The following is a 16,674-nucleotide window of genomic DNA, read 5'->3' as shown; positions in this document are numbered from 1 at the left end:
CAATGTTTTTTACTCATTTGCACATATATTCAATAGAGGGGAAAGTACTCCTCGTTGTCTTAATCCCCAGATGTTTTATTAAAATTAAAATACATGAAAACATAAGAAAGCATTTTATAACAGGCCACATAGCAACGAACCTTAGGGGTTTCTATCTGCAAGTCGAAGTTGTATTTAGGAGAGTAACAGTTTATCCCACTGACTTTCTGAGAACATCAAATTACCAAGATTTTTTTTTTGTGTTGAGTTGTTCTCTCCACTGAGGACTTTACTTTTAGTTCTGAGAGCTCTTAGCCTAGGAGTGTGAGCATCCCAGCAGCTGATACCAGGAAAGGTGAGACACTCTGCAGTGGGAGTGGGAATGGGGTATCTCCCTGCATATTTTCTCTCTGCATTTTTAGATAAAAGACTAAATAAATGACTGCAGTTAAAGCCTACCAGGCATCCACTCTGTACCATGACCACGATGGGCAACTGCCTCTGTTGCTGAGCGGATTATCTGCTGCAACCACTACATAATTACGTGTTCAGATTCTTGGTAAGCAGATAATTCCACACCATGGAGAACCACCAGCAGCATGCAGAGCTAGAGCAGAATTAGCAGAATTTAGCTAGAAAGATGCAAGGATGGAAAGGCAGGGTGACATTGGCACAGGCACCCGCAGATGGAAGGGACTCTTTGTGCCAGGCTTGGAGCTGCCAGCAGAGCGTGAACGGAGCAGCCACAGCTGGAACTCTCCCTGGGAGGGAAGTACAGTCCCCAGGGAAACAACTCCCTCTGCTCTCACCTGCCTTGCCCCATTGCCCCAGGACTAACTTAATGCCATTTGCCTGATTACAAATGCTGACTTTTGTAGAGACTGAGAAAGACAATGAGGAAACAGAGGAGCCTGGATTTAATGGGCAGGAATACAAATTTGAGAACACTGAGGCACTGTGTACCAAATACTCCAGCATGGAAAACAATAAAGAAATAAATTTCCCTCTGAAAGGGACTTCATATTAACAGGGAAACTGCATTTCAGCAAGGACATTTGTAGTCTCACAGCAAAACCAAGCTGTCCAAGGACACATCCTATCACTGTACACAATTAAATCCATGACTAAACAGTAACGTTTGTTTGCACTTGTTATAATACCTTATTTACCCTTTTCTGCAACTGTGCATAAAAGAATATTTGCATTAGACATTTATACTTGTTGCTTAAAATATCTTTTCGTACATTACAATTATGAAGTCCTGCAATATGCCATAAGCCTGTGTATAAATGTATTCTGCTCCCCCGAAAATTCAAGCCCTTATAAAAACAACTGCACTTCTGTAAGAAGATGTTTAAATCAGTCAAAAGTTGCAGAGGAAAACAAGATCAAAGAAAAGAGTTACTTGTATGCAGAAGATGAGCCTTCTAAATTCTGCCTTATTTGCACAAAATAAACCATAACACTGTCATCCAACCTTAGTTACATAAATGAATCAGCTTTCAGGGTAAAAGTAACCTAAACTATTCACCTGGGGGTTGGTTTGGGGTTTTTGTTTGTTTGTTTGTTTTTAAATATGACAAGCTTTTATTTCCACCAACAGATAAATAGAAGACTGAGAAGCAGCTCAAATATTTTAATTAATTTGGGGATTTTCTCCCTTTCAACTTGAGCTCATTGAATCACAGAATGGTTTGGGTTGGAGGGGACCTTAAAGCTCATCTCATTCCACCCCCTGCCATGGTCAGGGACACCTTCCACTGGGGCAGGTTGCTCCAAGCCCCGTCCAACCTGGCCTTGGACACTTATTCCAAGGCTGTGTTCAGCAACATGCATACATATGTGGAAAACAAATTTTTCAGAAGTCACAGAGCCATTCTCTGATGATCTATGAAAAGAAAAACACAAAAAAAACCCCAACAAAACCCAGGCCTGGAATCCCTACTGTCCTTCTCTTGAACAGAAGTCCCAGCAATCCCTTGCTGGGCATCGAAGAGGAATTTATTCTGCCTCTCTTTGCTGCCTGGCCAGGACCAGGACAACGAGAGAGCCCACAGCCCTGGCAGGCTGAGAACTGCTGAGGTGCCTGGGGCTGCAGGTGACGCTGATTTGAAGCCACAGTGAGCTTTGGCTGAGTTAATAACAGTGCTCCAGGTGTGAGCTCCATGAGAACCACGTCTGGAGGGTGTTACAAAGCATCTCATCAGCAAGTAAGCAGCTATTTTTGGTATGTATAATGAAAGAAAATTGACAACAATTCCAGTTCTTTTGCCAAATACCTGCAGTGCTAAACCTTTCAAGTTAGACTTAAAAAGCACTGGGGAAGACTTGACTCTGACAGATGTCTGAAAACACTCAGATGCACAGGTAATGAAAACATATTCTAGAAAAAGCCAAACTACCAGTGTTATAAAATACCCTACAGTGTTATCTTGCAGGAGTTTTTCCACCCAGTAGGATCCGACCTTGAAATGTGCTGGTGAAACACTGTTTCCATTTATTTTAAAATACCTTAATATAATGTGAGCCAAAGGCTCACAGCACTACCCAAATGGACATGCAAACAAAGTGCTCACTGGGCCACTTCAGACTGGACACCAACCCAAGTGATCCCAGGCACTAATTTTGATAAGATCAAATACTTTCAGACTCCCTGTGAGGAATCACCCTTTCAAAGCCCAGAGGACAAGCTAAGGGATGTGAATGCTTTCCCTGTAGTTGCTAACCCTGCTAACTCTTCCTTCTTCAGCAAATCTGACTCCCCATGCACTTCATGTTGACAATAAAGTACATTAATTTCCTGGGAGAAATTATATCCCTCTGAATTAAAATTATGAACTGCTGAAAGATAGACAGACTATATGGTATTAGCTAAACCAGCTAAGCATTTCCCCACAAATGCCATGTACTTAGGAATTACTGCTTTTAATAAGTTAATAGCCAATATCTAAGTGTCATGAGTGGAATAAAGTGCACATATAAGGAGTAGAAACTAATAATAAGAAGAATGCAGTAAGCAACTTTAATTAGAACAAAAGTTAATTAAATCCACCATGGAGGATCACAAAAATAACTCAGATATTATATCCTCATGACCTCAACGATGGTGTTACTGTTTTCCAAAGTGTTCTGCACCACCTAGCATGCTGTAAAAAAAGTGTTCTTTCCATCTTGCTGTTAATGGAAGGAGGGGGGGGGAACAGGAAAAAAGAAAAGGTATTTCATTATTTCTTATTATTATATTATTATATATGTATTATTATTCCCCCTTTTCATTCTCTTTTGCTCATTGAATACTGCCTGTCCAGTGGGACCAGTACACACAGATTCAGCCTCCTTCAAACATGCTTTGGTAGCCTGAGCATGCTTGGGAAGCAAAGAGCACGATGTTTATAGTAGTGAGTTAAAGTAACTTGAGTTAAATAATTCCATCCTGATACAGGCAAAGCTTGATAACTAAGTTTAGTCAGTTAAGCTTCTACTCCAATTCATTCAACCCATACACCAGAGCTTCTCCTGGACAGGAATGTGTCCATTCTCCCTTCCTTTGGAGCCTGTAAAAAGCCATTCTCTCATTGTTTGCTTCCATCTATGCCAGACATCAAACTTTTAGCTGAAATATCCCTGGTATCATTCAGGCACTGCCTGTCTTTACTTCCATATGACAGGAATTGGGGCCTCTGCTCAGCAAACAAGACCAGACCTGCAGTATTGGTGCTGCTCTTCCCTCTCCTCTGTCTCTGTACTGATTTCACTTCTCTGTGCTGCAGTCCCTCCTACAGCAAAACTCCTCCAATTCCCACTTTCCTTGCAAGCCACAAAACACACCCAATCATGCAGGGGAGCCTGCCAGGCTTTGCTGCACACCTGGAGGGCACAAGTGCCACCAGCTCCACCCTGCCCCTGGCCAGGTTACACCACACACCACAGATATGCCCAACAGCCCTAACCAAGCTCTTTGCAAAGGCAGAAAGGGGAGACTCGAGGCAGAACAGCTCCTTCAGGGAGTAAAAAGCCTGCATGGAGCCTCCTGTTCACAACAGGGGAGTTAAGAATGCAAAACCTGCACTGTGCTGATATTTTTTGTGTTTGGTTTGTCGGGGTTTTGTTTTAATTTCTTTTTCTTCTCTTGGTGTTAGTGTAAGAGACCTAAGCCTGATCCCCTGTGACTTCTTCTCTGTGCTACTTCTCTGGTTTGTGGTAAAGAATGTTAACAAGACAAATCTACAAAACTAAATTAGTCTTCAATTTATCTCATGGAACATCCATTCTCTCAAAAAAACCCCCCAAAATCCAAAAAAAGAAAAAACAAAACCAAATTTCTATAAAGAATGATAAAAAATCCTCACTCCCAGTTGTTGATATAACATAAAATTAAGACATAAAGTAAGATCAATAACTCATTTCCTTATGCATTCCAGAGAACAGCAGCATAATCAAGGAGTATAAACAGTGCCAAGTCATTTTAGGTAAGCAATGTGTTTACAGGAGGACTGTTAAATAGCTTCTAAACAATATTTTTTTAAATGCTAACTTATTTCTTTACAGAGGATAAAGCTTAGAGTGACAAAACCTGCCTGGAACAACTTGTCCACAGAGCTCAGAGTCATTAGGAGGCAGATGTACACACATACAGTCCCCCAAAGCAGTTTTCACTGTCAGGACCTGAGGCAATACAGACACCACCAGGTGAAGGCCAAGCCCCAAAGACATTCTTTGACCAAGGACAGTCACTTCCCACACATATAGAATAAAATAATCCTATACTTGTGGACAGGGTGGGTGTCAACAGCATTTTCTAGATAAGAGAAACAGCTTTACACAGGAAAGGTTTGATGTGCTGACATGTGCCAGATGACTGTAGGTAGTTTAGTACCAAATTGATATTTTTTAGAGTAATCCTTGGTACATTAAAACTAACTGCAATCACAGCAGCAGCCACATAAGAATGTGCAAGGAGTTGGATTTTGCCTTATAGGCCAAAGACTAGCTCAGACAGAAAAACAAGAGAGATGAAACTACTGTAAAGTACAAAATATTCCCTGAATTTACACATCCACCAGCACATCTGTACCTGCCCACCTCAGAAGAGGGGTCAGGGATCCCTCTGCATGGTCATTAACATCCATGAGTGACAAAGTGAGGTTTGGACACCTGACTAGAACCATCACTACCCTCTAGAACATAATCTTCACTTTTCAACCACAGAATGCAAAAAAAGCCCCAACCAACCTTTTCATTTAACATCATTCCATTCAAATCCTAGATTAAAATGTATCCAATATCAAAATCTGATATCACAAAACTGTAAACTTTATTGGCAAATCTTTTTCTCAAGACCAAACACTCTCAGGAAATGATCAAGTTTATTGAGTGTCCTCTTTCCTCTCTTTTTATATATTATAAAAGTGGAAGAATTGTATAACTGTGACATTTCAAATAAACAGCATCTGTGGACTAAGTTCATTCAAACCTATGCACTTTTGACACTTAACTCTTAGACCAGTCCCTCTGCAACTTCTAGAAAACTCAGTGTTACCACCATCTCTACAAAACTAAAATAAAGGTAGTACAGGTCACTGTCAACAGAAGTCTTGCTTAAAAAGTGTATTCACTTCATAATACAATCCAGCATCTAAACTCGAAGTTTTTCTTTGAAAACAAGAAACCAGAATAAGTTCAGCTGTAAAGGTAATACCCAAATAAATTTTAAAAAGTGGACTTAAAGCACAGGCAACAAGCTATTTAGTGGATTGCTTCAGATGACCTTCTTGGCATTCCCCAGACTGGAATGATAAAGTAATTCTAGACTGAACTGAAAAATGTTTTGTAAGATACGAAATGAGTCACTCTCCACAGGCACACAGAACAGGAGCACTGGTCCTCCTCCCCTCTTTACCTGTTCTGCACCATGCTCATGGCCATCCAGTCCGAAGGGTAAACGTTCTTCCCAATGAGATCTTTGAACATTATGAACGTTTCCATCAAGAAGTCCTGGAACAACAAAATGTGGTCAGGCTGGGGCTGTGTAATGCACACTTTGAAGTTTCTGTGTGATTAATGAGCCAAGATGGGGAGTTCCACTTTGCTCAGTGAAGTCAAGAGAAGAATTCCTGGTGTTATCAGTAAACCTGAGACTGGAGCCAAAGTCCTGTAGAACAGCAGTCTCAGATTCCAAATGGAAGCTAAAAGCCATTACACTGAAGTCATTATGCAGGGCTCTTAGGAAAATATAAGGCATAAATGAATGGAAGGAAAAAGTTGTAGTACTTTGGAGTAAAATTGGGGGGTTTTTTGTGAATTAGGAGAGCAGTTTCACTATGCATAAAGAATGAATAGATTTGAAAAATACAGGATTTTTATTTTAGTCCATTTACTCCACATTTACAATTTTATTTATGGCACCGCTCTGGCTTTAAGAAAGGAAGGAAAGGGATCAGTTCTTGACAAGTGCAGATATTGCCTCCATGGACTAACTACAGATGGTGCAATCCAAACCTTTGCCACTGCCCTGACTTACCTGAGAGCTACACAAGGAGTGTAAAAGGACAGACATAGGACTATGGAAACCTTCTGGCTACAGTGTACCTGAACTACCATTAAATTATGGCAGAAACAACTGCAATAAAAGGATGCACTACAGGAATAGGGCATTTATTGCATTTAGCCTACAATGTTACCAGCACCAGGAGTAGACTCAATAGTGAAAACGAAAGTGGAAATAGATCACTGTGTGTGAAGGGGGGGGGAATTTTCAACTAGTTGAGGATAAGTTTTGCTGTTGTTTTGTTGTGGATTTATTCTTTTTCTTTTCTGTATCCTCAATAGAGTACTGCACAAAGATCCCATTACTTATTCTGGATTGTTACATCACCACCTCCGTGCCAGGATCAACAGAGACATTTGTGCCTTTCCAAATTTCTGATTACAGTGTTGTCCAGCGGCACAACTAGAAGAGGGAGGCCGTGCAACAATACAGAGACAAAAAATGTACAGCAATAGAATTCATTCTAGGAAGAATCAGACAAGAAACACCCCAAAAATTGTCTGATTGTTCACAGGAAATCAAATACTTAAAACTATCTATTCCATGATCACTTAGTACTCACCACTAGTTCTGAACTTGTCTGGAAAGTTTCAATGTACACTGAATAATGCTGGTCGTTCATCTGGTTTAGGATCGCTGTCATGCACGCCACAAAATGACTCTGAAAGCAAACCAGACAGAATCAACACCTGTGGATTACTTAAGGTATTGGATTGTACTCTTTCTGAAGTTGAAGTATGCCAAATGTCGGAAAAATCCCTTTATGCATGTAGAAATAAATAATAGTCAAGCTTTTGCAAGCCCAGATGAAAGAAACAAACTAAGAACTCCAAAAGGATTATTCCAAAGCTGCCTTGGCAAGGGACAGGCTCTTGTAAGAAAGCTGCATCATTAATGATACACCACATGGAAAACACATTGTGACAAGAAAACTTGTACAAAGTACAACTGGATATCGCCTTAAGACTCCTAAAAGGCATGTGATGTTCCCCATGATTCTTCCATTAGGAATTCATAGGAAGAAAATATAGAATCAAATATCAAAGAAAATATAGAATCAAAATTTTCTAATTTCTAATAATTCTATTATTCACAGGAAGAAATAGTGCAATAAATGCTATTTTTTACATTCTGCAGGTGTTTAACCAGCTATTACAGGACTCCTGAACTTCTATAGAACCTTATGACCTTCATATCTCAAAACTTCTTTCAAACTTCCTCAAAAGGAAGTATTTAGTCTTTCTTAATTCGCAAGTCTAAATGCTGAAAGATATGACATGATTTCCAGTTCTAAGTTTTCACTCTAAGTTACTGGAAGTCACAAAGACGCTTCTTTCCCAAGTACTAATAGTGAGTTCAATGATCTGCAGTTTTCCTTTAATACTGTAAAGCTCCCAACTTATTGATTCCTTTTCATTTGCTGATGCTTTAATTCTCGTTTTAAAATCGAGCCTGCTTCCAACGCTTCGCTTTATTTTAACAACAAAATCGATGAGCGTGCAAAATCCTTTTCTAGATTTCCTTGGATCTTTTCACTGTCCTGGCTCAGAACCGGCCCCGGCGCTGCTCAGGCTCTCGGTGTCCCTCGGGCTCGCTTTGTCCCGCTGTTAATCAGAGCCAGAGGCACACGAGCTTTCCCAGCTGGGCTGCTCTGTCGCACCCGACCATTTTGTCCCCATTCCAGCGGAGGGAGCCGTGCCTGTCTCGGCTGCTGCCTGTGCCCACTAGAGGTCTTGTTCTTCCCTCCACGAGCCGCTGCTCGCTTCGCGCTGCCGGGGCTTTATTTATTTATTCCTACGTGAGCAGACCCAGCGCACTTCTTGCATACAAACAGTGAAATTACAACCTAAAGGACATACCGTAGCTTCTGTCGGAGTAACCTTAGTGCTAGTGAGAGCCTTGCCTACTTTTTAAGGCTAAGAAGACTCATTTTCTGCAGGTAAAGCAAAAGCTTTCAGGTAAGAAATCGTGTGTTCTCGGGTACTGATGCTCTTCTAAAAGAAATGCTGGGTTTCCTGCAGTAGTACTTCACTTTTACAGTTCTGGAGCAGACAAATCTTTGCTGTGGTGTTAAATGCATCGCTGAAAGGAATAATGAATTGCAAAGGATTCGGTGCTGAAATTGTGTGGGGGTTTTCTTCTCGTGTTTTGATTTTGAAAAAAGATTACTGACAGAAGTTAGAGAATTGACACGAAAAGCAGCTCGTATTTTTAGTAGTTAAGCATTCACCACTAAATGCCTCTCTAGATTCAAGTTAAATAATCACTGCTTGAAATAAGCAGCATTTCTTCACAAGCATTGAATAGATGTATTATGATGCTTAAGGGCATAAAGACTTTAAGAAGGTTATTTCTTTTGTTAAAACCAACTTCAAAAAATGTGTCTAGCTATGCCTGTGATTATGGTACAGCACAAATGCCTCAGTGACTGTGTATGGTGATTTTAAAATTAACAGATGACATGCATTGAAAAGAGCCATAAGCAAAGATCATATCTTGCTGGCCAGGACCTTGCACCAAACCTGTCAAATTCACATCAGTTGGACTGAATGATAATAAAATAGGTGACAGTAAAGATGGTTTGCTACAAAAACTTCCTCCATCCTTTCCATGTAACTGTAAAGCAGGGAAATACAAATACTGTTTGATCTTTAATCATTTTCTTGCCAGCAATCTCAACTATCAGAAATCATATGCTAGCATCTTTATAGGTTTAAAGCTTGCCCCTCCCTCCTAATCCCCAAATGGCAGCAATAAATATTCGCTTCTCAGAGGCAGCCTCGGATCTCTGAAGCGCCCCTGCACCCCCAGCACTGCCATTCTCACTGGCAGAACTTAAGGATAACACAGGGCTCTACAGAGCTGTGATCAAACCTGCAAAGATCTCTCTGTATCCACTGAAATTCTCCTCTGGGGTTTAAGTGCCTCTTACTGGAATGTGCAAAGAGCATGAACTGCCTGTGAATACAGCAAGTTCTGCACAAGAACCAGCTCTTACACCGGGACACAGCCTGAGTGTTCATGGGATGGGCAGAAGAAATTCAGAATCACACAATAGTCTATTAAAAAACTTATTTCATTGTCAAACACTGTCCATAGGAATTGAATAGTATAAAAGAGGTTGTGGCAGACAAGGTGAAGTTCAGGTAGAATCCTAGGGAGTCATTTTAGCTGTGCTTAGGTTTGTTCGGATTTAGCCTGTGAATTTCAGCAGAAAACATTGATTAGAACTAGGTCAAATGTATAAAAAATAAACGTATCAAAGTAAACACTTGACTGCTGAGACAATATGAACAGAAAGAACCCCAGAAACAGCTCTGCACAACTATGAAGAGATTTAATAAAACATTTCCCAACTTCAATACAATAATTTCCTTAAAAATGTAAAAGAACCCATAATAGATACAGCACTGAACTCAGTTTTTTTAATTATCCAGTTTTCTGAAAGACTTGAAAAAAATGTGTAAAGAAATTAGGAAATTGATACTGTGAATGCTGTACTGCTGTCAGGAGCAGGAACACGAGTAAATAGGCAGTCAAATGAAAATAAAACAGAGGAGAAAATATGGAGGAAATATTCAAATTCTCTGTCCACTTAACCCCCTGCATAATTAATACCATATTTAAATGAACTAAACTGCTGGCTTTAGTATAAACACTGTAAAGTAGTGGGTAAGGTAAAAGAAATGTTGTTTTGCTTGAGTATATACAAAGCACATCAAAAGGAATGGCAGACTTATTCTGTAACACAAACAGGGCTTCCTAAGGTCAGGCAGGAAGATGTGGAATCTCTGGCACTGCTGAGAAAGTGCAGATTAGCTGTGGATGGAAAAGAAACAGCTGAGGAACATCAGGATCATATGAGTGAGATGACAAACTTCAACACCTAGCAACTAAACCCCAGCACACTTTATAATAGCAGATGGTGACAGGTTGCCGTAGTAACTTCAAATAGAGCAGCAGCACAAGGATGAGGCAAATGCACTGAAAAAACAAGAGAAATAACATGGAATGAAGCTACATTCTGACCTAATCTAGTAGAAGTGTTTCAGTGGCTGCAGGGTAGGCAATCCTCATGCAGATGTACTTTTGGAAGGACTCAGGAGGATATTTATTTAATGTAGGCACTTAAGTAGCATTTGCCCTCATTAATAGAGCACTTTACCAACACAGAGCCTGAGTGTAAACACAGAACCACATGGACATGCTCATTTTGCTTACCCTCACACGTGGAGTGAGGTAAAGGGACTCTGCACCATCCTCACAACTTGTGATCCCACACTCACTGATGATGGTTTATGCTTTCTGTACTGGGCAAAGAAACTTATTCAAACAATCCAACATTTTTGTGGTATTTGCAGCAATCATAGATGAGATTTAATTCTGAACTCCCTTTTCGGATAAGCCAGAAGTTTCAAAATGCATTGCATGTTAGAAACAGTAATTGTAGAAATGACACACGTAAAGAGTGTGACCAAGAATTTCTACGGGCCAAGAGTTCTCTCTGTTTTGGTTGGGGTTTTCTTTGTTCAGAAATAAGTACAAACATCTTTCTGGAGGAAAAGTGATAAATATGTCATCTTGAGTGTAATTAAAGAAAAACTAACCAACTATTTTAATCAAGTGTTAAACATCATCAATATTTATGTTGTACCACAGGCCTTTTATTGAGAAGGTCTCCAAAAATACCATCTTCTCAGAACAATTGAGTCATCAGAGCTGTCCCGTGTCATGAGCTAAAGAGCAACGCCATTACAACTATGGAAGGTGTTCAGTGATGCAACAAAGAACCACAGTAGCTTGAAGCCACAGTTCCTCAGAAAACCCCATTAAACCTTGAGAACTATGGCATATGTAGAGGTTGAAACAAACATCTTGATCATATTATGCAAATACTAAACAATACCAGTCTGTAAGGAAAAATAAGCAGAATTTCAAGCGAATTGCTAATGCAGTAGTTCTGTTTCTCTCCAGAAATAGATGTCCCTGCCAATGCATGTGCAGTCCTAAAATGTACTGTTTCTAGCTGGAAAGGCACGAATACATAAACATTAGGACGGGCTGCTATGCAACAACCTCGAGTATTCATTACATGTGAAATGGGGAATAGCTCCCAATCCATACAGACGTGGAGCTTGCCAATGAGCACATTGTACTAATAATTCATTTACAGTAACATTCATCTACTCTTAGTGGGTTTGGGTTTTTAATTTTCCATTTATACATTCATATAGTTCATTGGTTCTGTCTCCTTGTGTTTTATAGCTGACTGAACAGGTCCTGCTTCCGCATCTCACTGACAGCCTTGGATTTCTGACTGAAAACATGCTGGGCTGTTTTAGCTTGTTCTACCATTTTCCTTACATTCACAAAGTTTAGCTAAAAGGATGTACAACTATGAAAGCAGAAGACTACCAGGTAGAATAATACAGAACAATTTTGTAGCACAATGGGAGAGTAACAGCAGATTTTAAGATATGTTACAAGTTAGACAAACAAAACAATTTCAGTATTATTTCATTTAAGACTTTTCCATACATAGATAAAAGCAATAAAATAATGGTTCATGGTAGGACATAAAAGTAGCTTGGATTTTCATGGAATATGTCCATTGCCATCTACCTTTTTTAGAGGGGTGGATTTTTAACTTTGTACTGATTTTCCAGCAATATTCCAAAAAAGAAGATTTTTCATTCCCTACAATGTTTTTGCTGCTGCTGGGTTTTGTTTTTTCGCTGGTTTTGTGCCATAAATCCACTCCAGAATTTCTGCTACTGTCTCTGGTTGATATGAATGCTCCACTGTAATAGATTTAACTTCTGCTTAAGTCTGTGTTCAAACACAGTTGTGTAATTTACTACTTTTCCTGTAATACTAACTTTGTGTTCATCTCCAAGGCATATTTGCAAACAAATTATGGATAACATTAATCAGTGAGGTCAGAGGAACTGAGATGAGCTCAGCTGGTCACAGCATGGTGCTAATAGTGCCCAGGTTGTGGGTTTAATACCTATATGGGCCATTCACTAAAGAGTTGAACTCAATGACCCCTGTGAATCCCTTCCAATCCAGAATATGGATGTGACTTGGAACTGGTGCTGTGACTTGGAACAAGAAATCATTGCTTGGAAACAGAACTAACTTGTTCAAGGCACATTTATCAAAAAACACAATGATCTGTTTCACCTACTCACTTAAGCACTGCTGTCACACTTCCGACCTCAGCTCTGCTCTAGCAGATGAAATCTTGCATCCTTGCCTTCAGGGATCTGTGCAGCTTCTTCCCTCCTCCTCTGCAAGCCACTGATTGCCTCCCATCATCACTTCAGCTACTTTCCAGCCTGGTCCCGCAGGCCAGAAGGAACTCCCTGCCCTGGTACATGAGATGTCCACTGAGAACCCCCAGCATCCCAAGGCTGTCAGGCTGCTCATTTCCCTAATTTCTTATTCCAACTGCTGTTGCACTGCCCTGATGCCACTAAACCAGATGGGCAGCCAAGCAGGCAGAGCAGGTCTGGTCCTGCCAAGGGTCCTGGTGCACTCATTCCCACGTTAGAGGTGGTGCAATCAGTATTCCACAGAAACAGTGGAGCTACGCACAAAGTACAGGCAAAGAGTAAGATTAAAAATACCATCCATGGTTTATTAACTGTAACAAGAGATTGGCCAATCTCTTCATTTAAAAGGACTGGAAACCAACTTGGGAACTTGCAGGAAGTGATAGAGGGGCTGGGGGAAGAGTTCCCTGCCCAGAGGTGCAATACTTAACAGCAGGAATCAACCCAGCCAGGATTGCAACAGGAGACTGCAGAGAACAGAGCAGCTGCAAGGGAGAGCAACCCTGAGGTCAGAAAGAGCAGAACTGAGCAATCCAAGCTCTTCAAAGTGCAGTAACATCTTTTATTGCGAAGCCATGTATTTTAAATTTATACAATGTGAAGACAAATGTCTTGGATGATGATTCACTTCCTTAAAACTAAACAGAGCCACCTCCTGTATTCCCAGAACTAAATCACTCTATTTGATTTTGGTCTTTTTCAGCTGCGCTTACTGAAGACAGAAAAATTAAATTAAATTTCAATGACTTGATCAGAGATGAGATTAATTCAATATATTTGTGAATGGCTAAAACAAAGCTTTGTCACAATAGTTCTGCTTAAAACTGTTGAAAGTCATATCACTCCAGAAACTTCCCTCTTACTTTTAAATTGATTTTATAAAGAAAATAGGGCCTAATAAAAATAATTTTTCAACAACTCATATCCATTACACTAACCAGTCTACCCACTGTGTTTATCTAGGATTGATTAATAACAAGTAGCAACTGTTAGAACAGTTTTAATTTGTATCTGAAATATTTTTCGTATTGAAATTATATCCAGTAGGGGCTTTTATTAAATTTTTAATTGTTATGTAACAGTGGGCTCCACTTTTAAGCTTGAAAAATGTCTTAGAGTCTGGTTAGCAGAGTAACTGGCTAAAACCAAAATTCATAGCAAAACTCCAAATCTTTCTAAAACAGAGAGCTTTTCACATTGAATTTTGGGTAAATTGTTTAACAGAAAGCATAGGGAATTCTCAGTAAAAGAAAACCCCGTGGAAACACATGTCTAAAGACAAAAGGATAAAACTCCAAAAATTACAGAATGTCCTGTCAATGGGTATTCCACAACCTACAGCCAACTGTGCATCCTCCTCAGGTGCGGGTCTCTTTGAGGAATGTCACTTGTGTCCCAGTTGATTTAATTTCAATTATAATGTAACAGAAACAGAGAATCTTTATACTCTGATAATATACAGATAGAAATTTCCCAAATAGCATTGTCTGCATCAATTATTTGTGCATATGCTAATCTGTCTTTCTTAGGGAGGTTCTAACACATTTTCCCTGGGCTCTGGCCGAATAAGGAATCTTCCTTTAATAACCTAGCACCAGCCTGAGAGCTGGATTTATTATATACTTACAATAAAAGTAGAATGAAAATGAGGGTTGAAATTTCTTTGAATAACTAAATAAGGAATTAGTTTAGCTCTTGGTTTTTCTTCCATTTTTTTAAATGAGAAAAAGAAAAACCAGTCAAAAGCCTGTGAAAGGTAAAGAATTTCAGACTGCCCTGCCTTAGGCTCCATCACGGTGTGACTGTCCCTTGGCTGCTCAATCACTGCAATCCAGGAGCCTCCGAATCCTAAACCCACAACGGGACGAGACAGAACTCCTGTTCCTGGCTGTTTGGAAAACACACCAGGATGGTAAAAGGAGGCACCTCTGCTCCCCTGGCATTAAATCCCACTGTCAACAAATTATGTCCTTACTCTGAAATTAAAACTTGCTCCCCAAAAAACCCCAAGCATAAACCCTCCTCAGAAAAATGGGTGAGTATTGATGTAACAGCACTGTGTTACAACAGGTCTTCCCAAACACAAACTGGGCTTCAAACAGTTTTCAACAACTTTGCAAACGTGATTATCAAAATATTTTGTGGTGCCACATCATCTGACCATCTGAACTCCTTCTGAGGGTGATGACTATGTGCCGAAAAGACACTTCTTTGTGTTGCTTTACTGCCAAAATATTCAAGGCTATTTACAGAGATTTATTTCTCCTCATCACTAAAATTCAAATAGATTGTCTTGCTAAGAAGCCAGGGTGCCAACACCTTCTCCTGGACAAAGCAAACAGAAATAATGAGTGTAGATACAGGTTAGGGAATTGCAATCCTAGCAGGAAACAAACAAAAGCAGAATCACACCCTTATAAAAGCAAACTTGATCAATGAGAGTGCCAGAGAAATCTTATTTGTTATGCCTCTGATATTTAGTTTGCATCTCCTGAACAGTCTTATAGTCTCTTATTTTTATGATTAGTCACTGCAATACAGAGTGTGTGGGAGCATCAGTACGTATCTAACAACACACAGAGAAAAGAGGTTATGATTAGAACCATTACAACCTACACCTCCACTGTATTTTCTATATTAGTGCCATCGGGTTTAACAGCAGTTCCAGGTCTGTACTACTGAAGCTGCTCATAAAAGCTGATTAGATCGTGGTCTGTAGATTCGCCCTTGTTACAGTTCACTGACACCAAAGGACCTGTTGTGATGCAGGTAATTTTCTGTCTTTTTAGTTCTGTAAAGCTGAAGAACAGAACAAGCATTTGGTAGATGCTGTACCATCACACAGTCAAAAGAACTTCCAAGATATTTGAAGGGATATCTTATATCTTGATACCATTATGATTTGTTCTACAAACAAATTCTTTTCCCATAGTTAACATAAATCCATTGAGCTGAATGTTGCATTACAGCTTCCTAGTCCTGGATCTTGCTCCTGGTCAGACTCTCCAAACTGCGGCTGCAACATTATAATATTAAGGCAAGAGTCTGGGAAGCTAGAGGGACTGGAATCAAATTTTCCATTTAGATTATGATCAGTTTTTAAAGTATGTTTATTAAGAAGGGAAAAAAAAGTAACTTGTTCTGCTCAGTTTTTGTTTTAAAGGAAGCTGCTAATCTTTTGTATCTTAAAACAAGGTTTCCTAGCCTGCAGAGCTCTGTGTCAGGAATCCAGTAATGTAGAATATTTTTTTCTTAAATATTTCTCTTAAAAGCAAAATGTCTTACAGAATTTCTTATATTTAGAAAATATGAAAATAAAGCATTTACTACTAGACCAAGGCCATTTGTCTTTTTTTAAATGGCACTATAGTCACATAAGGTAAAAGTGTCTTTTATTTGATCTCTTCTTGGTACAAGGTCTTGACCTCCAAGACTGTGAAATACAACAAACATTAAAATATTTTAATAACATTTAGCAAATAATTCCAAATCATATGTGTGTGTATATATATATATATATATACACAACCAAATAAGAGGAGAAATAATATTGTTCATAGGTTGATGCTGAATGAATAAGGCAGTTGAGAAGGAGGAAATTTGAAATACAGGAGCAGTAGTGGAGTTCCCTTACCCCTTCCAGATTATCATAAAAGTCTAACTGCCTGTGCTGCAATTAGAGAGTTCCAGGACATTAAGTCGGCCCTAGCAGTTTGTACAGCTCAAGGCACAGATGCTCTGGAAGAACAGAGCATTCAAGCATGAAAACAGGAAACCAGTAATGTAGTCCCAGGCATCTGGGAGAGGACA

The 16,674-nt window shown here is 39.6% G+C and overlaps 2 protein-coding genes across 2 annotated transcripts in view; one reads left to right on the top strand and one right to left on the bottom strand.

Moving 5' to 3' along the window:
* DOCK2 (dedicator of cytokinesis 2) overlaps positions 1-16,674 on the bottom strand; it is a 157,358-nt gene that overhangs the window by 52,274 nt on the left and 88,410 nt on the right. The window contains exons 28-29 of the mRNA XM_032124540.1: positions 7,089-7,187; positions 5,879-5,973 (exon numbers count right to left, since the gene is read on the bottom strand). Of these exons, the coding sequence (XP_031980431.1) occupies positions 5,879-5,973; positions 7,089-7,187 (194 nt within the window). The remainder of the gene's footprint in view (positions 1-5,878; positions 5,974-7,088; positions 7,188-16,674) is intronic.
* Positions 8,123-16,674, top strand: part of INSYN2B (inhibitory synaptic factor family member 2B) — a 31,754-nt gene continuing 23,202 nt past the window's right edge. The window contains exon 1 of the mRNA XM_032124544.1: positions 8,123-8,484. The gene's annotated coding sequence lies outside the window, so the exon portion shown is untranslated. The remainder of the gene's footprint in view (positions 8,485-16,674) is intronic.

The sequence above is a fragment of the Corvus moneduloides genome, chromosome 15 (genome assembly GCF_009650955.1).
Source record: "Corvus moneduloides isolate bCorMon1 chromosome 15, bCorMon1.pri, whole genome shotgun sequence".
In the NCBI taxonomy this organism is placed as follows: Eukaryota; Metazoa; Chordata; class Aves; order Passeriformes; family Corvidae; genus Corvus; species Corvus moneduloides.
The sequence above is the reverse complement of the archived record's forward strand: the minus strand, read 5'-3'. Positions and strand labels throughout refer to the sequence as shown.